The sequence below is a fragment of the Camarhynchus parvulus genome, chromosome 26 (assembly GCF_901933205.1).
Source record: "Camarhynchus parvulus chromosome 26, STF_HiC, whole genome shotgun sequence".
Classification (NCBI taxonomy): domain Eukaryota; kingdom Metazoa; phylum Chordata; class Aves; order Passeriformes; family Thraupidae; genus Camarhynchus; species Camarhynchus parvulus.
This window is the reverse complement of record NC_044596.1, coordinates 4,778,868-4,802,829: the sequence shown is the minus strand read 5'-3', so window position 1 is coordinate 4,802,829 and position 23,962 is coordinate 4,778,868. Positions and strand designations below refer to the sequence as shown.

At 47.3% G+C, this 23,962-nt stretch overlaps 2 protein-coding genes across 12 annotated transcripts; one reads left to right on the top strand and one right to left on the bottom strand.

Moving 5' to 3' along the window:
- The first annotated feature begins 22 nt into the window (after positions 1 to 22).
- On the top strand, positions 23 to 16,718 carry NFYA (nuclear transcription factor Y subunit alpha). Of its 11 annotated transcripts, none has more exons than XM_030965893.1 (10): positions 23 to 141; positions 2,475 to 2,561; positions 4,656 to 4,736; positions 6,982 to 7,128; positions 8,868 to 8,999; positions 9,681 to 9,786; positions 10,231 to 10,397; positions 11,903 to 12,076; positions 12,782 to 12,883; positions 13,665 to 16,718. In XM_030965893.1, the coding sequence occupies exons 2-10, from the start codon at positions 2,487 to 2,489 to the stop codon at positions 13,716 to 13,718; spliced, it is 1,038 nt and encodes a 345-aa protein (XP_030821753.1). In that variant the 5' UTR covers positions 23 to 141; positions 2,475 to 2,486; the 3' UTR covers positions 13,719 to 16,718. The 11 variants fall into 11 exon arrangements, with proteins under 11 accessions (XP_030821753.1, XP_030821750.1, XP_030821751.1 ...); XM_030965890.1 differs by having other exon boundaries at positions 4,656 to 4,739; XM_030965891.1 differs by having other exon boundaries at positions 4,653 to 4,736.
- Positions 16,719 to 19,327: 2,609 nt separating this feature from the next.
- Positions 19,328 to 23,753, bottom strand: LOC115913724 (triggering receptor expressed on myeloid cells 2-like). Its single transcript, XM_030965915.1, is given in 5 exon segments — positions 19,328 to 19,747; positions 19,869 to 19,926; positions 20,785 to 21,123; positions 23,547 to 23,702; positions 23,705 to 23,753. Coding segments are annotated over 5 exon segments (816 nt in total). The 3' UTR covers positions 19,328 to 19,533.
- Between the last annotated feature and the right edge of the window lie 209 nt (positions 23,754 to 23,962).

Sequence of the window (23,962 nt, the reverse complement as noted above, 5' to 3'; positions counted from 1 at the left end):
CGGGCGGGGCCCCGCCCCTCGCCCCCTTTGTCCGCGGTTGGGCGCCATTTTGCGCGGCGGGCGAGTGCGGGCGCTGATTGGGCTTCGGGGCCCCGCGGCGGAGCCAATCAGCGCGGGGCGCGGACCGGGCAGCGCGGCACGGTGAGCGCGAGCGGCCAATATGGAGCCCCCGCGCGCCGGGATTGGCGGGGCCGCGGCCACTCAGGGGCTGAGGGGGGAAACCGGGGCCGGGCTCGGTTCGGCCGCGCCGGGGCCGCGGGGCGAGCTGGGCCGCGAGCAGCGGGGTCGGGTAGTCCGCGGCGGGGCGGGGGGCGCGGGGCCCAGCGCCGCAGCGGGGCCCGGCCTGTTCCCCCGGCGCGCTCCGCCCCGGGAGCCTCCCCCGTCCGGTGCCGGTGTGCGCGGCGCTGCTGCCCTGATGTGTCCGGCGGCCGGGCCGGGGGCTCGAGCTCACCGGGAGACCCCCGGGCCGGGGCTTCCCGTAGTGCAACAACAGCCCCGGTTCATGCCTGGCTTCCACAGCCCGGGCTCCACATGTCGTGCTCAGCCCGCCCCCGTGTTAAATCCTAAATCGCGCTCCGGTGTGGGCGTGCGGTGTCCCGGGAGCGCCGGGATCCCGCGGAACGGAGCTCGGGGACGCGGTTCGAGCGATGCTCCGGTGCTCTCGGGCTGTTCGTGGCGCTGGTTTGCTCTTGGTGTGGGTTGGTTGTTGAGGAAACTGCTCCTGGTGCGGCTAGATTTGTATAAATATAAATGATGTGTGTTTTATATGTTTATGTATAAATATTTGTATGTATTTGTGGAGCTGTCCTGTGCAGGGGCAGGAGTTTGATGATCCTAATGAGTCCCATACAATTCAGTACGTATATATATATATATATTTTTATATATATAAATATATATTTATATATATTAGATATATTAAAAATATTTATATAAAATATATTATATATATTTGTATGTATATTTAGATACAATATATTTTCTATATTTTTGTATATTTATATATAATATATTTGTATATATATATATATATATATATATATGTATATATGTATATAACTATATGCTGCTATATATATATATATATATATATATATATATATATATGTGGTGTGTATATAACTATCTGCTGCTGGGCCTGGAACGCTCCCTGGTTCCCAGAGCATTCCCGGTGAGGAGGAGCTGCCCATGAGCTCACTGGGGGAGGAGCTGCCATCATCTGCCTCTGATTGATCCCTGATCATTAATATTTAACTTGGCTGTGTTTAATGAAGGGGATGAGATAATCCCTTGGATGGTGAGGATCCAAAACCTCATCCAGAACTTCAGGCAGCTGCTGCAGAGTGTTGGGATTACAGAGCTGTTAATATTTTTATTAAAAATTTTAATTTGAGGCAGAAATTAAGTATCCAGTGTGAAATTGAAATGGGAACCTGACAGCAGCATTTTCAGAAAGAATATTTATCTTCTCTTATTCTGGCTGTGAAAAAGTCTCAGGAAATGGGCAAAGGATGGGACTCAAACAGCAGCAGTAACCACAGCAACGGGTACAGAGAGTCTGTGACTTAATCCTGTGAGCATTCCTTGAAAAATGGAGGGAGCCAGAGGTTTTGTTGCTTTAGACTTGGAAAATTAAAGTTCCAGGCTGTGGTTTCATTCAGCAGTGTAGCAGGAACTTGTTCAGTCGTGGCATAAATCAAACACCTCACTAAAGCAGGAATTCTGCTGCTGCTGGGCCAGCGAGGAGAGAAGCAGTGGCAGGGAAGAGCTGTTTTTATTTCAGCACAGTGGTGGTGATGTGTGCAGGGAAAGGGCCAAGGAATGAGGGGCAGCAGGAGGATGGAGGTGCTGAGAAATCTGCTTCCCAAAATCCATGAAGGCTCTGTTTGAGTACAGAAATGCTTGTTTAGAGAAGAAATTCTTCCCTGTGAGGATTGGGGAGCTGAGGCTGCCCCTGGATCCCTGGAAGTGCCCAAGGCCAGGTTGGGATGGTGGAAGGTGTCCCTGCCCACAGAGGGGGTGGCACTGAATGGTCCTTAAAGTCCCTTCCCACCCAAACCATTCCATGAGAGTAGGAGAAGGAAGAAAAATGAGGAGAGAAACCTTCACACCTGAAGGTTCAATTTCACACCTGAAGGTTTTGCATTTCCTGAGCTTTCCCAGCAGTGCCGCTCCCCTGTGTGGGCACCAGGCTGTGCAGACTCACAGAACTGGTGGAGTCCACGAAATCTGGGCCAGAACCGAGGTGCTTTTGCTGCTCGCTCAGGTTGGATGTGCCTGAAGGGTTTCCTCTGTTTATTGCTGAGTTGGAGCAGCTCTGCCCTGGGGCAGCTCCTGGTTTGCTTGGCTTGGCAGCTGTTGGGGCACAGTGGGGACTGCCAGGCCTGGGGACAGTGGGGACTGCCAGGCCTGGGGACAGTGGGGACTGCCAGACCTGGGGACAGCAGATCCCCTGATTTTTGTTTTTCTTGCAGGGCTGAGGCACCATGGAGCAGTACACAGCCAACAGCAGCAGCTCCACGGAGCAGATCGTGGTGCAGGCAGGGCAGATCCAGCAGCAGGTATGGAATGGGGGAATGGGGGAGTCCTGTGCAGCCCTCAGAGGGGCACAGTGTGAGGAGGGAACAGTTGGGATAAACCCCAAAGATTTCCTGTAATTCTAAGGAAATGAGGGATCTGAGCTCTTCCCTGAGGGGAGGTGGTGCCAGAGCTGAGCTTGGAGAGTGGAACCTTCTCAGCTGGGACTGAAAGGGCACCTGGGGACAACACTGGCCTCTGTGGCACTGAGAGATCCAATTTCTTATTTACCTGTGAACAACACAGGAGCCATGTGGATCCAAACAGCAAATACATCCCAGTTTGGAAAGAAATTAGTTTCAGCAGCACAATCCTGATCCTCCTGGGTACCTGTTCACCTGACTTCTGTCAATTTGTACTGATGGCATCTGCCTGGAAGTCAGAGTAAATGTGGTTTTTAGAATACACTTACTATATTTTTAAATTAAATAAAATTTATAAAATTTTATTTAAATGCAAACATTTATATAAAATTAAAATGAAAATGCAGGTGTACAAGTGACCAAATTTCAGTGTAGCAGGGAGTTTGCAGAATGGCAGCGACATGGGGAAAGTAAAATAAAAAAATATATTAACACATCTCTGAAAATGGAGGAAACAGAATATTAACAGAAACAATCAGTTGTCCACAAGAAAAATTCCCCCAAAGTTGAAATAGATTTTGTTCAAGCCCACAGAGGTTTCCTCCAGCTTTGCCAAATGAACATTTATAGAGATTCTTTGTTTCAGAACAACACATGGAGCAAGAAAACCACACAGACCAGGAATTCAACCAACCAAGTAGCTTTGGATGAACTCATCCATCCCACAAAGAAATTCATGTTTCAGTGTGCAAAACACCAGGGCTGAGTTTAGAGGGCTTACTGATTTTGGCTGTTCAGCTTTCCATATCCAGATGTGGGGATGTGTTTTCAGCTGCTGCTGAATTTTTGTGGCATCTTCTGCTCTAGTTTGAGGGGGTTTGGTGGTTTGCCATGCAAAGGGCTGAGCCACTGGATGATGTTTTCAGGGAGCTCTGCTTTGCTTTGGCCTCAGGAGGGACCAAATCCTTCCCCTGGGTTTAGCTGGAGTTGATTTTTCCAGCCAGAACAAGATTGCACTTGAGATTAAAACGTTTTCTATTAAGGATTATCTGAAATACCTGTTTGCAGCAGATAACCAAAGATGTAGTTGGTTTATTGACATTTTCCAGGTGAAAAGGAGATAAAACCAACTCATGGCTTTCATTTTCAGTACAACTTCTTAAAGCCTGTGTCTGATGTGAAACATTTTGCTAAAATAAGTTGTTTTACCAGGCTGTTGCAGCACTTGGGAAGGAGCTGTCCTTCATCTCCCCATGCTAACACAGTTACTGGGAGTATTTTGGGACTCTTAGCAAAGAGGCTAAAGATAGAAAAGTATCTTTTAGCTCTGACTGCTCCTGCAGCCTCTCCAGACTGTCCCTCGGGGTCACTGGTGGGCACACACCAGCACAGGGGTGGCAGAGATGAGCTCAGACTGTGCTGCAGGAAGGGCTTTGTTGGACAAACCAGTGGGCCCAAAATCTGGAACCCTTCACTGTGCCAAAACCTGGGCAGTGAGCAGACTGAAACCCTGAAACTGGGCTTGAAATCCTGCAAAATGCCCTGTCCTGTTCCCTGTGAGGTGGAATATTGAAGCTTGAAACTTCAAAACTAAACCCCTGAAACTGAGCTTGAAATCCTCCAAAATGCCCTGTCCTGTTCCCTGTGAGGTGGAATATTGAAGCTTGAAACTTCAAAACTAAACCCCTGAAACTGAGCTTGAAATCCTGCAAAATGCCCCTGTCCTGTTCCCCTGTGAGGTGGAATATTGAAGCTTGAAACTTCAAAACTAAACCCCTGAAACTGAGCTTGAAATCCTGCAAAATCACCTGTCCTGTTCCCTGTGAGGTGGAATACTGAACCTGGCAGTGCAGTTCCAGGGAACTCCATCCCTAGGTTTGCTAAAACTCCCATTCCTTGTGTTCCTGGAGCAGTGTGTGTGATCCCCACCCCCTGTCCCAGCAGTGTGTTGTGCATTTCCATGTTTCAAGCTCTCCCTGTTCCTGTTCCCAGCAGCAGGGAGGTGTCACAGCTGTCCAGCTGCAGACTGAGGCCCAGGTGGCATCGGCCTCAGGCCAGCAAGTCCAGACCCTCCAGGTAGTGGTGACCTCTCTGATTGTGTTTCTGAGCACTGCATGACCCTCCCCAGCAGCACATATCTAATGCTGTGTTTTCCCAGGGTTTCCAGGAGGAGCAGGGGGATGTGGAGCAGGAATTTCTGCCGGGTGCTGCCTCTGGGGTTTGCCATGGCATTGGAGCTGTTCCCGTTGGTGCATGGCAGGAATTCTGGGAGGGAATAAAGTTCAGGGAGATTTCAAAAGTTCTAAACAGCAAAATGAGGAAGGAGTAGTTGGGATAAAGCCCAAAGATTTCCTGTAATTCCAAGGAAATGAGGGTGCTGAGCTCTTCCCTGAGGAGGCCTCTGCCTTCACCACACAGAGGTGGTGCCAGAGCTGAGCTTGGACAGTGGAACCTTCTCAGCTGGGACTGAAAGGGCACCTGGGGACAACATTGGCCTCTGTGGCACTGAGAGATCCAATTTCTTATTTACCTGTGAACAACACAGGGAAGCCCAGGAGCCATGTGGATCCAAACAGCAAATACATCCCAGTTTGGAGAGAAATTGGTTTCAGTGTGAAGTGTTTCCTGTCTTGCAGCCTCCACTTCCTTAACTCACCCAGGCTTTCCAGGAGCCCTTTGTAGAGCAGTTGACAGACCCTGGGCAGCTTTGGCAGTTTTGTACTCAGGATTTTGGTTTTGTTTGGTTTGTAATTCTTCAGAGCAGGGTGGTTCCGAGGGGCTGGGATGGCCCTGCCAGCTGCAGAATTAACACAGCATTTTTTATGTTCAGAGTTCAACTCTCAGATGCTGCCTCACTTGGATTGCTGGGCTCACTGGGGTCTCTGGTTGTTGTTATGTTCTTCCCACCTTTATTTTTTTTCCGGTTTGCCTTGCTGTGATTCATTAACAAAAATCCTGGAATGTCTCTTGTTTTCCTTTCTGCTTCTTGGATATTGTGCTGCTGCCTGTGCTTCTCTGTGCTGACCTGAGCATGCTCCTCCCTGTGTGACCCAGCCCAGGGGCTGAGGGCTTTGGATGGGACATGGACAGGCTGAGGGACAGAGTGGGGACCTGCAAACTCCAATTCCCAGGGCAGGATTGGCTCCTCACCCCCTGGGGTGTGAAACCCAGGAACTTGGTGGCTTTACCACATTGTGATATTCTTGTTCCTAAACAAATCAGATTTTGTGATCCCCGAGTTCATGAGACTGATTTTGCATTTAAACTTTGGAGGTAGAGTATTTTTTAAGATGTGTTTGGGGAATTTGGGGGCTTGGCAGGTGAGAGGGTTCAAACAGAGAGGTTTTCCCCTTGTTTTTGTTTTCTTGGGCATTTTTCCCAGTGACCAGAGAGATACCAGGTCCAAGAGTCCAGAGATTCTCAGGCCAAAGTTACCTCAGAATCCCAGACTGGTTTGGGTGGGAAGGGACCTTAAAGCTCACCCAGTTTCCACCCCAACACCTTCCCCTATCCCAGGGTGCTCCCAGCCCTGTCCAGCCTGGCCTTGGACACTTCCAGGGATCCAGGGGCAGCCACGGCTTCTCTGAGAATTCTGTGCCAGGGCCTGCCCACCCTCACACTTTATATTTATATTTATATTTATATTTATATTTATATTTATATTTATATTTATATTTATATTTATATTTATATTTATATTTATATTATTCATATTATTTATATTATTTATATTATTTATATTATTTATATTATTTATATTTATATCCAATCGAAACCTTTTTAGGCCCAGAAGTGGCTGCTGCTCATCCACTTTGACTTTTCCTCCCTGAACTCCATTTTGTGTTGCTCCAGTTACAATTTCCCTCGATAACCATGGAAAATTTCTTCTCCAGCACATCCCATGCTCCATCCATGTCAGTTTGGAAATGGGAATGTTGTAGGCATGAAATTGGAGAGAACTGAAGCCACCTCAGAACCTCCCTGTCAGAACAGAGTTCTCTCAGTAGAAACCTCAACTAAAAAATTTTAAAAAATCTCAATAGGAACCCCAATTAAAAATCAGCAATTGTGAGGTGAATAATGAAGTTTTTTATCCCACTTTGCTCTTGGGCTGTGCATGAAAAATGTGGCTGAAAAACGTGATTTTCATGCTTTATAACAACTAGACTGCAAGAGAAGCAGATAAGTCACTAAATCCCTAGCACTGGAAGCCAGAGCTGGCTTGAAGCAGCTCAGTGCCCGTTCCCCACAGACAGGGTTGGGCAGGGGTGGGCTCTGGGGCTGCTCTGGTGGGTTTTTCATTGTTGTTTTGTTGTTGCAGGTGCAGGGGCAGCCTCTGATGGTGCAGGTGAGCGGGGGGCAGCTCATCACCTCCACGGGCCAGCCCATCATGGTGCAGGCCGTGCCCGGGGGCCAGGGCCAGACCATCATGCAGGTGCCCGTGTCTGGCACACAGGGGCTGCAGCAGGTGAGACACTCTGGGGGCCCTGCACAGCTCTGGGATGCTGCCACTGCCACACAGGGCTCTGCTCAGCACCCCAAAACCAGGCTGAGCTGGTGCTGGGTGGCTCTGGCACGGTGGGAATGAGTGGAAGTCCTTTATGAACTGGTTTTTTATGGCCTGGTGCAAAGATTTTAGTGCTAAAACACAGCTGGGTTGGTTTGGGGTTTTTCATCATGGAATGGGGTGGATTAGACCTTAAAGCTCATCCAGTTGTACCCCCCTGCCAGAGGTGGGGATACCTTCCTAAGGGGTTTTTCATCATGGAATGATTTGGGTTGGATGAGACCTTAAAGCTCATCCAGTTGCACCTTCCTGGCATAGGCAGGGATGCCTTCCTGTGGGAATAGGGATACCTGTGATAAGGATATCTGTCATGTGGGATACCTTCCCACAGAGCAGGATTTTTGTTTGTTGAGCAAAAGCAGGCTGAGGTGGTGCTTGGTAGCTCTGGCACAGTGGGAATGAGTGGAAGTCCTTAATGAGCTCAGTTTTTATGGTTTATGGCCTGGTGCAAAGATTTTAGTGCTAAAACACAGCTGGGTTGGTTTGGGATTTTTTATTGGAGTATGATGCAACACACTGCAACAGTTTTTCATCATGGAATGATTTGGGTTGGATGAGACCGTAAAGCTCATCCAGTTGCACCTTCCTGGCATAGGCAGGGATACTTTCCTATGGGAATAGGGATACCTATGATGGGGATGTAGGATACCTTCCCACAGAGCAGGATTTTTGTCTCTTGGGATATTTTTATCTGGCCTTTGCAATCTAGTTGGGGATCTGGTGCCTGTTCAATTTATGGCTCAGAAAGAGGATTTTAAAAAAAAATTATTTAAGAAAGCTTCTTGCAGGTAATTTGTCCTTGAGCCCATCTAATGTGTGATGGCTGAAGGGGGATTTAAACATCCCTGTTGCACAGAAGGCAGTAGTGAAGGAGGTACAGAAAATGGATTTTTTTTGGGAGTAATTACTTGTTTAAAAGACAGTTGGTAAATTTAAGGAGGTGGTTGAAGTGTTAATGAAAAGCAAAGGGAAGAACTGTAACCATGGCATAATGAAAGTGTCCTGATGATTTAGGGTGGGATTTAGGAACCCAGCACAGTCCAGGAAGGCAAACGATGTCTTGGTGTTTTGAGAGGTTTATTTAATATTTCCTTTGTTGCAAACCACTGTAATTTGTATGAGGTTCTTCTCAGTCTGGTTGGTGGAGGAAAATCAATAACTATGTTTTTAAACACAAACTTCAAACCGTATTCCAGCTCTTCTTTTTTAATCTAAGAATGTTCCACAGTGGTGGAAAGACTGCAAAGCTGAGGCCAACTTTATAAATCCCAGAAATACTTCTGAGTGCTGGATAATTAACACCCCCTAGATGTCTTAAATCTCAGTCCTCCTCTTCCACCTGCCTGTTTGTTCCCAGTGGATGTGAATAATTGATTTCTCCTGCGTGATTTATTGTGTAAGCAGTGCAGAGCTGCTGGAGCACGGTGACACAGCCCGCTGCTCCCTCTGCCCTGGGTGGCTGTGTCACAGGGAGCAATCCATCCCAACTCCTCACTCTCAACTGGAAAAAGAGAAGACTCCCTGCTTCCTTTTTCTGTGCAACAGTAAATCACCCTCAGAGATGACTTGGTCATGCTGAGGCTGAGGAGGGAGAAATCAGAGGCATAGTTAATGTTCCTTTCTGACTCTTTCTTCCACAGATTCAGTTGGTCCAGCCAGGTCAGATTCAGATTCAAGGTGGGCAGGCTGTGCAGGTACAGGGGCAGCAGGGCCAGACCCAGCAGATCATTATACAGCAGCCCCAGACTGCAGTTACTGCTGGCCAGACACAGGTAACTGCACCAGCATGAAAGGCTTTTCTGCAGAGGAACAGGAAGAGAAATTTTTAAAGATGTGGTTAAGTTAAAAAAAAAAAAAAAAAAAAAAAAAAAAAAAAAAAAAAAAAAAAAAAAAAAAAAAAAAAAGGAATTATTAATATTGAGGAGAACTTGAGAATAAGTGTCATGTTTTTGTAGTGTTTCATACATGACTCTGGGGCAGAAAAATCAGATTGCATGTTTTTCTCCATCGTGTTTCTGTATTTTATTGGTTCGTGGTTGTTTTTGTCTCTTTGTTGGATTTTGAAAACATGAAGCATTGCTAATTCCATACTTGGGCCATTGTGTGCAGCAGTCCAGTCACACCTGGGGTTTCTGCTGATGCTTTTGGTTAGGGGCCAAAATTAAATTTTGGAGCAGAACAGTTCTTCCTTTCACATCTTCATAGTGAGACAGGAAACTTAGAATTTGGGGTTTTTTTCATTATTGAACTGTTGGAAAATGCATCGTACATGTGCTTCAGGTGTTTGATCTCCAGGTGTTTGCTCTGTGCTCCAGCCTATTTCTTACTGCTGCTAATGAGGCAGCAGAAATAGACACCTGGAACACCTCAAGCACCATGTGTTCATTCAGGAATTGTAAATACTGTGAAAAAGAGGCAATTTGTAACGTTTCTGTGCTCTTTGTTTTGTTCAGACCCAGCAGCAGATTGCAGTGCAAGGCCAGCAGGTTGCCCAGGCTGCTGAGGGCCAGACCATCGTGTACCAGCCTGTGAATGCTGATGGAACCATCCTGCAGCAAGGTAGGAGGGCTGGGAGGAGCCAGGACACCTCTTGGAGAGGCTTTTTATTTATTGAGGTGTTTGTGTGCCCTGCAGGGATTCATTCCAGGGTTCTTTGCCCAGAAACAGAAAATCTCCTTGTCTCTGGCAAGGGCTGGTAGAATAAAACCCCTGAATTTTGCTTTCCCACCTCAAGAGTACATGGTTACTCACAATGAGGTTACAAATGCAAAAACCAGGAATTCTGATGGAATTTAATCCCCCACTGTAGCACTTTCTGACTCTCTGCATGTTTTGAAAGGATGAATGAGTAAAACACAGAAGTGGGACTAATGCTGTTCCCTTCTTTTTTGTGTGCGTGTTTCTGTTTCTTTTCTCTTTCTCTCTCTCTCTCTCTTTTTTTTTTTTTGGTCTCGTTTTTTCTTTTTCTTTTTTCCTTTCCTTTTGTTTTCTACTTCCTTAAAGTTACAGTCCCTGTTACAGGCATGATCACCATTCCTGCAGCCAGCCTGGCTGGAGCCCAGATTGTCCAAACAGGAGCCAACACCAACACCACCAGCAGTGGCCAGGGGACGGTGACAGTGACACTGCCGGTGGCTGGGAACGTGGTCAATTCAGGGGGAATGGTCATGGTAGGTGTGAAATCCCCACTGCTGCCTCTGGAGGCTGAGCTTTGAGGTGTTTTGTACTCAAATCTAGCAGGATTTGCACAGGGGTAGGGATGGGATGGTGGGAATGGCTTTAAGTGGAAGGAGGGCAGGGTTGGGTGGGATACTGGGGAGGAATTTCTCCCTGGAGGTGGGGAGGTCCTGGCACAGGGACCCCAGAGAAGCTGTGGCTGCTCCATCCCTGCCTGGAGCACCCTGGGATAGTGGAGGTGTCCCTGAAGGTTGGAATTGGGGGATCCTAAAGATCCCTTCCACCCCAAACCATCCTTTGGTTCCCTGGTTCTCTGATAAACTCTTGTCTGAGATTGAGATACCATGGTCACTGCTCTTTGTAAGTTCCATTAGTTTAAAGTTTAAACAATACAAATTATCAGCTTCAAAGGCCTGGATCCTGCTGTGATCTTTGCTCTGGACTTTCTCCCACAGCAGCTCTAGAAACTGAAATCCAAATCTAGAAACTGAAATCCAAACTGAGCTGCAAGCTGATCAGCAAAGGTTTAAATAGATTGAGTCACTTCTGGTTTTCTTGAGGATCCCTTAGGATTTGTTTCCATCATTTATAGAGATTTTTCCTGCCAGTTCCTGTTTCTTTGTAGTGTGAGCCTCTTGAATGTTGCTGGTCCCCACTAGATGTCAGCAGCTCTGCAGTGTTGGCTTAGAGGTGCTCTGAAATGAAATAATTGAAATAAAAGATCACCCAAAAGAAAGGGAAGCACCAGCCATGTCCTGTTTGTTTCATTGTCCAAGAAGCAGCAACACAAGGAATTGTACTGAAATGTCACCTTTATTGGCACAGACATATTCTATGAAAAATCCTTTTGCTGGGTTTTTTTTCTCCTAAGAAGCTGAGAGGCCTCAGAAACAAAATCTAAACAATGATTATCTGCTGCTTGGGGATGCAACAGGTGCATCTTTGATTGGTCTCATGTGGTTGTTTTTAATTAATAGCCAATCACAGTCCAGCTGTCTCAGACTCTCTGAGAGTCACAAGATTTTATTATCATTTCATTCCTTTCCTATCAAGCCTTCTGATAAAATCCTTTTTATATTCTTTTTACTAAAAGTTTACTATAGTTTTAATATCATATATATATCATAAAATAATAAATCAGCCTTCTGAAACGTGGAGTCAAGATTCTCATCTCTTCCCTTGTCCTGGGACCCCTGTGAACACTGCCACACTTTTTATCAGGAAAACCCAGCAGGATTGATGGGGAATTGTTGGTTTAGATTGGTTTTGCATAGGCTTAGATTGGTTTTGCAAAGGTTTAGATTGGTTTTTCATAGGTTTTTAGATTGGTTTTAGATGTGTTTGCAGTTTGAGAGCAGCTTCATTGCTCCTTTTCATTTAAGCAGCTGCACTACCCGAGCAAAACCAACTTTGGATTTCAATATTGGGCTTTTTAATGCCGTTTTTGTGTGGGGTTTGTGTGCTGAGCTGCAAGCACTAAACCCCCCTGTGTGTACAGATGGTGCCTGGAGCTGGCTCAGTCCCAGCCATCCAGAGGATCCCCTTGCCTGGAGCAGAGATGCTGGAAGAGGAGCCCCTCTATGTCAATGCCAAGCAGTACCACCGCATCCTGAAGAGGAGGCAGGCACGGGCCAAGCTGGAAGCAGAGGGAAAAATCCCCAAAGAGAGAAGGGTGAGGGTAAAACTCAGGTTTAACACGGGGTTGCTCTGTGGCAAAGGCACAGAATCCCACTTGGGCTGGAAAACGAGGGTTGGAATGTTGGTGTTCCTCAGTTTTACAGTGGTTTTGTTGTTGTTAATGAGCTGCATCAGAGGAAATTTTTTTAAGTCCCTTGAGGATAATTCTGCTTATTTTGGGAGTGTTTGGAGCTGTGTGTGAGCATGTACTGACTGTCAGCACAGTGTCTGTGGGGCAGGGGATGGATGGGCACTGGGAATTTCCCCTGGGAAGGCAGTGAGTGGGAGTCTCTGGGACAGAAGATGAATAGGGACTGGGAATTTCCCCTGGGAAGGCAGTGACTGGGAATTTCTTCTGGGAAAGCAGTAACTGGGAGTTTGTGGGGCAGGGGATGGATGGGACTGAGAGTTTCCTTTGAGAAACCAGTGACTGGGAATCTGTGGGACTGGGAATTTTCTCTGGAGAGGCAGTGACTGGGAATATGTAGGGCAGAGGATGGATGAGAACTGGAATTTCCCTTGGAGAGGCAGTGACTGGGAGTCTGTGGGGCAGAGGATGGATGGATGGATGGATGGATGGATGGATGGATGGATGGATGGATGGACGGGCGGGCGGGCGGGCGGGCGGGCACTGGGAATTACCCCTGGGAAAGCAGAGTGGCTGCTCCCTGAGCTGCCCTCCCTCCCTCCCTCCCTGCAGAAATACCTGCACGAGTCCCGGCACCGGCACGCCATGGCCAGGAAACGGGGAGAGGGCGGTCGCTTCTTCTCCCCCAAGGAAAAGGACAGCCCTCACATGCAGGTGAGTGGGGTTTGGGGCAATTCCCCTTTTCAACCCTTCAGGACACACACCAGAAGTGTCTGTGCTGCTTTGTTTGGGTTTTTGGGCTTGGCTGCTTGTCCCTCCCTGCCTCTGAATTTGTCATCTGCTGCCCCTTGGCCCTCCCTGCCTTTCGATTTATTCCAAGCATGAAATAAATAAAACCTGGGAATAAAACCTCCTGTCACTGCTTGTGGAGAGCAAGGGGTGTTTGCCCTGAGGAATTAAATGACAATAATGTGGATAGAAGCGTGTTCACTTTGTAGTTCTTGGGATAAATGCACACAAACATTGTGTGTTTGTAAAACAGCCTTTCTGGCTGGGTACTGGGGTGTTCTTTCAGGACATGAATTAAAGGTAGAGACTCCTTAGCTTTGCATCTGATGGAAAATTAAAAAATGGGAATATCTGATTCTTAGCTGCATCTTGATTTGCATAAAAACTGCAAGGCATTTTTCAAAGGAAGGGACATAATGGAGTAGAATGAGCAGGTTCTGTGGTTGCTCAGTGCTTTAGACCAGCCCTATGCCTTTAAGGAGTGTTTCTTATTTTGAGCCAAAATAATTCCTAAATACTGGTCCTAAATACCAGAAACAACAAATTCCTGGGAGGTCTTTAGGATTTTTGTGGCCTGTAAAACCCAGGAAAAGCAGGACAGTTTTGGGGATCAAGGGAAGTGCAGGAGTGTGTCCTCCTGATGGTGGTGTGTGGGTCTCTCTGCTTCATGGCAAAATGTGGCATTTCCACCCTTTTGTGTCTGCAGGATCCATCTCAAAGCAACGAAGAAGCAATGACACAGATGATCAGGGTCTCCTAACCCCTGCTTCCAGGGAAAAACACCTGAAGGGAATTCCCATCCCTCCTGCCAGCCTGCCCTGCCTGCCCAGAGTGCCCAGTGAACCCTGGAGTGGGACAATCTCCATGTCACAGCCTGTCCTTTTCCACAGAGCAAGCACCACGTGTTGAGGACGTGCTTGAGGTTCCAACTCATCCAACAGAACCTTTCAGACTCCTTGGTGCCCTCTCCTGATCCAGCACAGGGAATTCAGAGTCCGAGCGCTCATCTCTGGTTTTCCTTCATTTTCCCACCTCAGTCCCTGTGGCTGGTGCAGCTCAGCCCTGTCCAGGGACAGATTCCAGCTCCTCCAGCAGCACTGAGGGCTGGGGTTGAGATTTGTTATTCCATCCACTCCTCTCCCCTTTGGACTTGGTTTTCCCTGAGCTGGGCATTGCTGTTGCACTTCTGGCCCTGGCAGAAACTGAAGGGGATTCTTTTCAATTCCACCTTGTACATGTGTAAAGAAGCTCTTCTCTGGGAAAGGTTCAGCCATCCAATCAATGCTAGAAATAGTCAAGATTACTGCAGGACTTGATGTGTTGTGTCTCTGTTGCAAGTGGGGTGGGAGAGGGAGATGTGGGGGGGATTGGGTCAGTAAATCAGTCTCTGGCTGGGTTTGGATGTTCATTGCCAGTACTTGTTGCTTTGGAAGAAAACTGGATGTGAGTATAGAAAGGATTGAAACTTTTCAGTGACTCTCTTCCAAAGAATTTTTTTTTTTAATCCTTTTTTTCTCAACTGCCAGTGAAGTGCATGGTTCCTCCAAGAGATGTGGAACCCTCAGTGTCACAGTGGTGGCACTTGGCCGTGGCCGGGATGGAGTTTCTGATGCCTAAATCATTTCTACAGTTGCAGAGTGAGGGCTGATTCAGGACAGCAGCAGCTGGGGCAGCTCAGCCTGAGCTACCTGAAGGACTCAGCAGATACTGATGAACCTTTCATGCTTTTTATAAATTAAGCTCTTAAAAACAAAACAGAAGTTGCACTTAGCAAAGGAGCAATACTTACATTATTAAAAAATAGGATTTTTCCCATGACCTACAGCTGGCTTTGTCTGAGCATCTCCACAGAACAGAGTTTTAATTTAGATTCTAAGCCTGCTCTGTTATAATTTGAATTTTGGTGATGGGAGCAGTAGTTAAAAGCATTTAACAGGTGATTGCTCACCTTGATGAGTTACACAGCTGCTCTGGGGATCATCTGCCTGCTGGAGTCCCAGAATTTCCAGTTTTTTGTGTCCTGTAGCTCAAACTGGATCACAGCAGTGAAATTTGGGGTGGGGAATGTGCTGGGTGAATGTGAACCTGGCCAGGGGAAGCTGAAGAGTGAGGAAATGCTGCCAGGGATGGGTGAGACTGGGTTCAGTCCAGTGAATGCTGAATTCAAGTGACAAGGAAATGCAGCTTGGAAATGATATTTCCTCCCTCCCATCTTTTCCCATTTACTGGAACCTTATGGCTAAAGACAAAGTGGAGGACAAATCGAGAGGATACAAAAGAACAGAGCCTGGAAAATGCAATTTCCTTTGGATGAAATAAAAATACTGAGAAGGGAGGAGGAATGTTGGATCCTTGGAGTGAGCAGGCAGTCCTGGAGGAAGAGGGAGCCTGTTGAGGTGGAAGAACAAGGAGCAGCTGCAGAGGGGTTTGGGATTGGATCTCCAAAAGCAGCTCAGCTCCTTGCTGTGCTCCTGGTTCCTGTCCCTCCCCACAGCTGGGAAGGACACTCAGGGACACCTGCAGGAGGAGCTGGCCTGGCTCCTGGCAGGCAAATAAATCTCCTTCCTTTCAGTTTTTGTCCCAGGTTAGATGAGTAATCTGCCACTCTGCTCACGGCTCTTAATTAGGATTTATTTCTAATAATTCCAAGGGCATTTTTAACGTTGATGGATCCTCAGGGCCTTGGTTGCTTCTGCCTTAAATCCTTGTCCAGTTCCAGTGCTGGTTTTGCTCAGCTGGCACCTGAAACTCACCCAGCATTTCCTGGGCTCTCCCCATGCCAGGAATGTGCAGCTCTCCTTAAGGGATTTTAGTTGAATTTGCAGCATTACTGTAAATATTTTTTTTGGAGCATCTGTACATTTTGTTGGTGGAATATTTGCGTGCTGGAGTAAGACTCTCTCCGTGATATTTTTTGCTCTTCAGTTGATGTTAAATCTCTGTCCTGAAACATCTTTATGAGAGCTGGAAATTCAGGAAGCAAGATTATTGCTCTGACATAGATTTTGTTTCATTTTTAAAATAAAAATTTACTTTTCTTAAAGAACTTGTAAACTTTTTCCCAATATCCCTTCATATCTAGGTTCTCTGATCTGCTGTTGTAGGTTGTGTGTGAAGAAATAAGGATTTGTGTTCTAGAAAGTCTTACTGTTAATATTTTTAAATAGTGATGTGAAAGCCCAAGTGCTCCTATCATTTTTTTTTAATTTGTTTTGTGTTCTGTGTATCACTGCTGAAAGTTGTGTTTATTTGGTGAGGTTGGAGCCAGCAGTCAACACCACGGTACCAGAAATATCTGTTTTCTTTTCCAGGCAAATCTGTGAAAACTGGAGACATGTTCAGTTCAAAACCTCCCTAGTAATTAAATTAAAATTCTTTGTAGATTGGCTACACTTGAGTAAAAACTTCACTTTAGGGGTGAGGATGAAAGAAGAGGTTTGGGGAGAAATGTGTTTGATTGACCCAGAGCAGTGAAGCATCAAAACCCAGATTTATAGGAGTGTAAAGATCAGGATTTGGAAGAAAATGGTCCTCAAGTGATGCTAAATGCATGTTAAAAAAGAGGGAAAAAAATAAACTTTTCTTTGTGAAGGGGCGTGGGAGGGTCCTGAGCTTAACATAATGTCAGGCAAAGTTTGTACATAGTTCAAAGTTTTTAATTTTTTTTATATGATGCATTTTTTCAAGTGTATTTTGGTCTTTAATAGATGCAATTGTAAGTACTGTGTACACTCTCCAGCTAATAAAATTTATAAACTGAGAAGCTTTTGCTCTTTGTTGGGAATTTTGTGTTGGGCCGTGGGAGGGCAGCACAAACTCCACACCAACATTTCACCATCTCAAAACCCCCCAGAGCACAGAGCTGGCAGTTGTGAATTCCTTCCAGAATTGGTCAACACAGTGATGATCACACACACACAAAAAAAAAAAACCCTAATGCAAACAAACAAAAAAAAAGAAGGAAATGACAGCATGTAAGCTCAGAGAATGGGAAGCTGGGCAGGAAATGAGGAGAACAATCATGCAAGCCTGTTTAGGAAGTCAGAAATCAGTTTTTTTAGCTATTATGATGTAATTTTCTAGCTTTTTTCTTCAGACAATTTGCAGTAGAATAATAAAATAATCTCAGATACAATGGTTAAAAAACTTGGTATTGTGTAGCCACATCAAAGCAGTCACCAAGAGTTTACTTTTCTCTCTCACCCTCACCTTCAGAACTGCAGAATCGCTCAGAGAGCAGAGTTTATCCAATCCATGATGTATTCCCTGCCTTCCCACCTTCTTCCCTCCCCTGCCACCCACTACCCAGGCTGGAATCTTCCTGCAATCTTGATATCCAAAAATCAAACCCAATTTTGTGCCCTGTTCAGCATCCTCGGTCTGTAGCTCACGGAATTAAGAGGAAAATCTCAGTCAGCTGAATTTGGGGATTTCTCCATAATCCCTGAGGGATGTTTGCTCGTATCACCACGATCACAGCATTCTGCAGTCGGATCAACAGGGGTGTAATTTGTAATAAAGTCAAGCTGGATTTATCCTGGAGGACAGGTGTGTGTTAATCAACAACAAACAGGGAAATACAGAGTTATTTCTTTGGAAAACAAATCACTAAATTGGAGTGTAAATTCCACCCCAGGAGCTCAAACTGATGACAATTGATACTATAAAGTAGACAAATATTTTCCAAGAATCTCCTTGTTTATTAGAACATGTCGAAATGCATTACTTGTCTCTCTGAAGCCCAGGAAAAATCTCATAGGTTTAAAATAAAGCAGATTTTTTACCACTTTGCTGAATCTCATCAGAATGGGCAGTAATTGATACTTTTTTTGGTGAATATTTAGGCCCAGAGGAAGGAGGTCACTTGGCCTGGCTGTGGTGCTGTATCAGCTGCTGCCAGACACGAGCAGTTTCCTGTATTTGGGTTTATAGCTCCCTGCTATTTAAAAAACAGAGTAATTTGGAAAAGCAAATGCACCACAGCTTTCCTCTGGGTTTGCCCACCTGTGCTGTTAGAAAAGTGCAGTTATTTTCCAGAATTCTGCATCCAGGTCTTTCTTTTCTCTCACTCCATCCCCACCCTCAGCAGCTGGGTACAAACCGAGCTGGGTGGTTTTAACTGAAGTGGTTTTGGCTTCTGGACATCAGCCTCGGTTCATCTACAGCTGCAAATGTTTCCTCCTTGCCTCATGAAACTGGGGAAGAGCAGAGGGGATGTGTGGTAAAAGGGAATGTGAGCTTTAATGGGGCTTTGATCGGAGTTGCCTTGAATTTGGGACAGAATTTTGCACCAAACACAGGGCTGGAGTTTCCTGCTGGCTCTCACAGGATGGGAGCACTGAGGGACAGGGAGTTCCTTTTTTTGTTTTTTTTTGCAAACAGCCCCAAAAGTTCTTGATGAACCTCGAGTTGTGATTCATTGAGGGGGAAGAGAGGAAAAAACAATCCCCACAGGTCACAGAGCCAACGTCAGCACAGAGGGAACAGGGGAAGGGAAGGACAGAACCAGCCCCAGAAATGTTTCTGCCCCAAACCCATTTGGTTTTGATTAATACAATCCTACCAAATTACATTAATCGTTTTTGATGGTAATCAGTAAGTTATTCATTATTTCTTTTTATTTCCTTGGAGATATTTTTATTTCAGATGGCAAATTCTTCTCTGTGGATGCAATCATACAGCAAGTCACTGTTCAGACCAGAAGACAGCAACAAACACAGAATTTCTTCCCCAAAAGTTGCTGATTTAAGACTGAGAACCTCACAGTGGTGGGAGGGAAAGACCTTGGAAGGTCAAAAGTTGCCAGATGTCCCACCATGAATTTCAATTTCTGGACAAAACACAGAACTACTCTAAAAATGAGAACCCAAAGTGTAATTAAAATAAGCAAATTTCAGTTATTGCTTCTGTGGGCAATGAGAGGTTGGGCTCTGAGCTGCTGCTCCTGCTGGCTCTGGATGTTCCAGCCTGTCCTGCAGGCTCTGAGTGTTCCTGGATGTTCTGAACACCCCGGGGTGTCCCAAGCATCACCTCTGCTCTGGGACACAACTGTCACCTGCTGTCCTGCAGGAATCCACACCAAGCCAGAGAATCAGCTGGATTTTATTCAGTTTTGCAGGGAAAAAGAAACGTGAGTGCCCATGGGTTTGGAGCCTGTGTTCACAAAGTCCCTTCAGAGAGGAGAAGCTGGCTCAGGGATGCAAGGAGACCCCATCCCTGTCCTGGTGTGTCCTGCAGTTCCTCACACATTTCCACAGGGATTTTCTCCAAGCATCCCCACTGCCCAAAGGAGCTTTTGGGAGCTGCTCTTCCTCACCTTGGAAAGACAGAATCTGCCACCTGAGGTGACAGGAAGCTGATGGGTGTCAGTTCAGACTGTGAGGGAATGGTCCTGGGAATGAGGTCTGCAATAACTGCCTGGGGATGACACACCAAGGGGAAGAGGTGATGAAGAAGATGGGAACCTCTCCAGAGTGACAGGTTCTTCCAGACCTGTGTTTAGTAGTGGTCCTTTTCTTATGGCAGGCGGCCTTTTCCATGGATTTGCCTTTTCCCTGGATTCCCTTTGGCTTGGCTCACGCAGAGCTCTCCCAGGAGAGGCCGATCCCATCATGTCCAAGGTCAGCAGGGAGTGGGAGCTCCTGCTGCTCACCCAGCTCTGGGTTCTGCCCTCTCTTGCTGTTCTTCCTGCTGTGGGCGACAGCACCGACCAGCACGGCCACCATGAACTTGGCCACCAGGAATCCAGCCAGGATGTAGAAAACAGTGAAATCCACGTCAGGAGGGGTCCTGTGGGGAACCAGAATAACAACCATGAAGGGGATGGGCTCAACCTTGTAAAAAATCTCTCGTGGTGCTGGCTTAGTCCTAGGAAGACGAGAGATCTCAGCACGAGGAGTTGTGGGCTCACCTGGAGATGCTCTGCACAGCTCTGGGCTCCTCTGGCACGTGGGTCACCAGGTCAGCTGCTGATGGAAACACAAGAGTTTAGTCTGCAGATGTTTCTGGGTGATGTTCAGCTGGGCAGGGAGCCCAGGGGCACTGGGAGCAATAAGGAGGGGACGTGTCAGATACTCTCTAACGGTGAGGTTACACTGCTGAAAATCAGGAATAAAGAGAAGCAATGAAACACAGAACCTCCTTAGAGCGAGACAAAAGTAGATGTTGACTCAAGTGGGCCCTTGGCAGCTGCAGACACCCATGAAATTCCAATAGGAACCTGTGAAATTCCAGTAGGAACCCGTGAAATTCCAGTAGGGACACATGAGATTCTAGTAGGAACCCATGAAATTCCAATAGGAACCCCTGAAATTTCAGTAGGAACATGTGAAATTCCAGTAGGAACCTCTGAAATTCCAACAGGAACCCATTAAATTTCAATACAAACCCATGAAATTCCAGTAGGAACCTGTGAAATTCCAGTAGGGACACATGAGATTCTAGTAGGAACCCATGAAATTCCAATAGAAACGCATAAAATTCCAGTAGGGACATGCGAAATTCCTTGAGGAACCCATGAAATTCCCACAGGAACCCATGAAATTCCAGTAGGGACATGTGAAATTCCTTGAGGAACCTGTGAAATTCCCACAGGAACCCATGAAATTCCAGTAGGGACATGTGAAATTCCTTGAGGAACCCGTGAAATTCCCACAGGAACCCATGAAATTCCAGTAGGGACACGTGAAATTCCTTGAGGAACCCCTGAAATTCCAATACGAACCTGTGAAATTCCAATACGAACCCATGAAATTCCAGTAGGGACACGTGAAATTCCTTGAGGAACCCATGAAATTCCATGAGGAAGCCTCCAAACTTGGACATACCTGCCAGCACTTCCACCTGCACCCTCCTGAGGCTCCGTGTGTGGCCCAGGAACTCTGTCTGGCACTGGTAGAGCCCCGCGTCCTCCCGGCGCAGGCCCCTGATGGTGACGGTGAGGAGCCCGGCGCGGGCGTCGTCCCTGATGGAGGTGCTGCCCCTGCTGGGTCTGGGCACGGGCAGCCAGGCGGGCGGGGCGCTCGCCACGGGCTGGCAGCGCCGCTGCCCCAGCTGCCGGCACCAGCTCTTCTGCCGCCACCACTGCCGCGCGTCGTACGAGCAGTTGACGGAAATGGTGTCGCCCTCCACGGCCACCACGGTGATGTTCTCGGCAGCGCAGGATGCTACGAGGGACGGAGGGATGGAGGGATGGAGGGACGGAGGGATGGAGGGACGGAGGGATGGAGGGATGGAGGGACGGAGGGATGGAGGGATGGAGGGACGGAGGGATGGAGGGACGGAGGGATGGAGGGACGGAGGGATGGAGGGATGGAGGGATGGAGGGATGGAGGGATGGAGGAGGGAGGGACGGAGGGACGGAGGGACGGAGGGATGGAGGGACGGAGGGACGGAGGGACGGAGGGATGGAGGGATGGAGGGATGGAGGGATGGAGGAACGGAGGGATGGAGGGACAGAGGGATGGAGGGATGGAGGGAGAGAGGGACGGAGGGACAGAGGGAGAAAGGGACGGAGGGACGGAGGGACGGAGGGACGGAGGGAGGGGTGAGCCAAGGCTCTTTCACATCTATCCCTCATTGTGGGGAACATCATTTCTATCCTCTTGTGATGTCACCTGTCACCCTGTTTTTTTAAGATTCTCTAAGCCTTCTGATGTTTACATACTTATAACAAACTTTCTCACAGCCTTTTTGTAAATAACTCATTGTTTTGCATTCTTTTTATAGAAGAAGAGAAATTTGATGGACTGTTGGTTTGTCCAGCGTCATTGGAGAGGTGGCACTGTCACCCTCTAATCCACTGTCACTTTTAGAAAACTATAAATGTTAAAGTCAGAAAATAAACTTCCCTTTTTTCTTCACCTTAAGAGCAGTGGTGTGCGCTTGTGTTCTTTCGTGTCCTGTAGTGACAGTCACCTGTAGGGCTATCACCCATAGGGATGTCACCTGTGGAGTGTCACCCATAGGGCTGTCACCTCTGGAACGTCGCCTGTGGGGTTGCACCTGTAGGGCTGTCACCTGTAGGGATGTCACCTGGGAGGTTATCCCCTGTAGGTGTGTCTCTGCAGGGCTGTCACCCATAGGCTGTCACCTGAAGGACTGTCACTTATGAGGCTGTCACCCTCAGGGCTGTCACCTGTGGGATGTCACCTGTCCACTTTCCCCACGACCAACCCACTGTGCTCAGATCTTGGCTCAGATATTCTGGAATTTGTCCCAGTGACACCTCCAAACCAGCCCCCTGCTCACTGGTTCCTTCTGAATCCCACTCATCAAATCCAGTTTAACTTTTTTTTCCACCCTATCTTTTAATACCTTACTAATTTTAACCATGTTGACAACTGGTCTTTGTCTGCTTTACTTTTTTTTTTTTTAATTGTCTTGGTTCCTTATTTTTAATTTCCATTCCTCTTTGTGACAGGCAGAGGGGACAGTCTGAGCTATTAATACTTCCAGAGAGACGTGCAGTGTGGTATTTGTGGAAATCTCTATTTCTAGTGAAAAAAAGTCACAGGCAAATGCTTCTGTGAGATCATAAATAATGACAAAACAGAAGGAAATTTAAAAATAGGCTCTTGTGAGGACTTTGTGCTGGCTGAGCCTTTTAATAACACTTCTTACAATAATTTCAACAATTGTAAGTGAATTGTAAACTAAAGACCATGAAGTTCTTTCAGCTTGACTAGAAGATCTAAAACGGATCTCCGCAATCCAACAGCGACAGGGCTTTATCCTGATGTGTTGCTCCATTTGATTGTTCCAGTCAGAGTTTACCTCATGGAATATCCATCCCAGTCCTGTTCAATCCCTCCAAAACTCTTTAACTGCTTCTCCCATTTCCCCTTCCCTCCTCCAGCTCTGCCCCTTCAGCCCCAGAATTCCCACAGCACTGCAAAACATCTCTCAAACAGAATCGCTGACGGATTCCCTGACGTCCCCCTGGACAATTTGTCATTCTCTTTTCAACCAACTCTGCTGACAGATCATAAACTCTTGATGCTCCTCCTCTCTTCTTGGGCGCAAAGCACAGTGAACTTTTCCCAAACTCATCCCAATTTTTGGGACAGGTCCCTGTGCTCCCTCAGCCTGAGTCTGTTGCCTTTCCCTGCTCTGCTGCGAGGATCTGGGACCCCCAAAGTGCTGCAGAGAGCCCCAGCTGGGCCCTGCGCCTCATTTCAGATGGGCATTCCTTTCCAAGCTGGAAATGGACATTCCTTTCAGATGGACACTCCTTTCCAAGCTGGAAACCCCAAGTGTGTGGGATTTCAGAGCTGTGCCCTTCATTTGGTTTCATTTCCCTGCCCCTGAGCCCCACCTGTGGTCATTTGCATCTATGTGAATCCCATTTGCTAATGCAAACAACCTGGAATTTTGCAATTTCACGTTGCACACAAGACTTCTCTCATCAGTGTTTCCTGTTCTGACTCAAAAGGATCCCTGTGGGGAAACCTGGGAGCTCTGGGATCACCCTTTGATGGGTGGTTTGCTAAATAGAGGGAAAACTGAGGACGGAACCGTCAGACAGAGCCAAAGCTTTGCCTTAATCCTTCCCCCTTTACCTGACCCCAAAACCACGTGTGGATCTTACCTGACAGCAAGACCAAGGTGAGGTTCAGGAGCTTCTCCATGGGGCTGAGTGGAGAAGGAGCAGGAGAGGAGCAGGAGAGGAGCAGGAGAGGAGCAGGGAGCAGGGAGCAGCGAGCTGGCTCAGCCCAGGGGCAGCTCCTCTCCCCCTGTGCTTCCTGTGACGGAAGGAAGGAGCACAGGAACTTGGCATCTTCTTCATCCTGCACATTGAGCAATTCTCCAGGGACAGGCATTGCCCTCGTGGGCCGAAAACTCAGGCATCAGCACTGCCCAGCTCGCGCGGCCTGGGAGGGAGCAGCACGTGGTGGGCTGGAGCCACAGGCCGGGTGTCTGCTCCCACCAGAGCCGGATTTCATGGAATTATGGAATCACAGAGTGGTTTGGGTTGGAAGGACCTTAAAGCTCATCCAGCTCCAT

Excerpts from the sequence above, each read along its gene's own strand:
- NFYA (XM_030965888.1), top strand. The coding sequence starts at position 2,487 with ATGGAGCAGTACACAGCCAACAGCAGCAGCTCCACGGAGCAGATCGTG. Across the intron at positions 2,562-4,652 it reads CAGGGCAGATCCAGCAGCAG|CAGCAGGGAGGTGTCACAGC; the intron begins GTATGGAATGGG and ends TCCTGTTCCCAG. Across the intron at positions 12,884-13,664 it reads AGGACAGCCCTCACATGCAG|GATCCATCTCAAAGCAACGA; the intron begins GTGAGTGGGGTT and ends TTGTGTCTGCAG.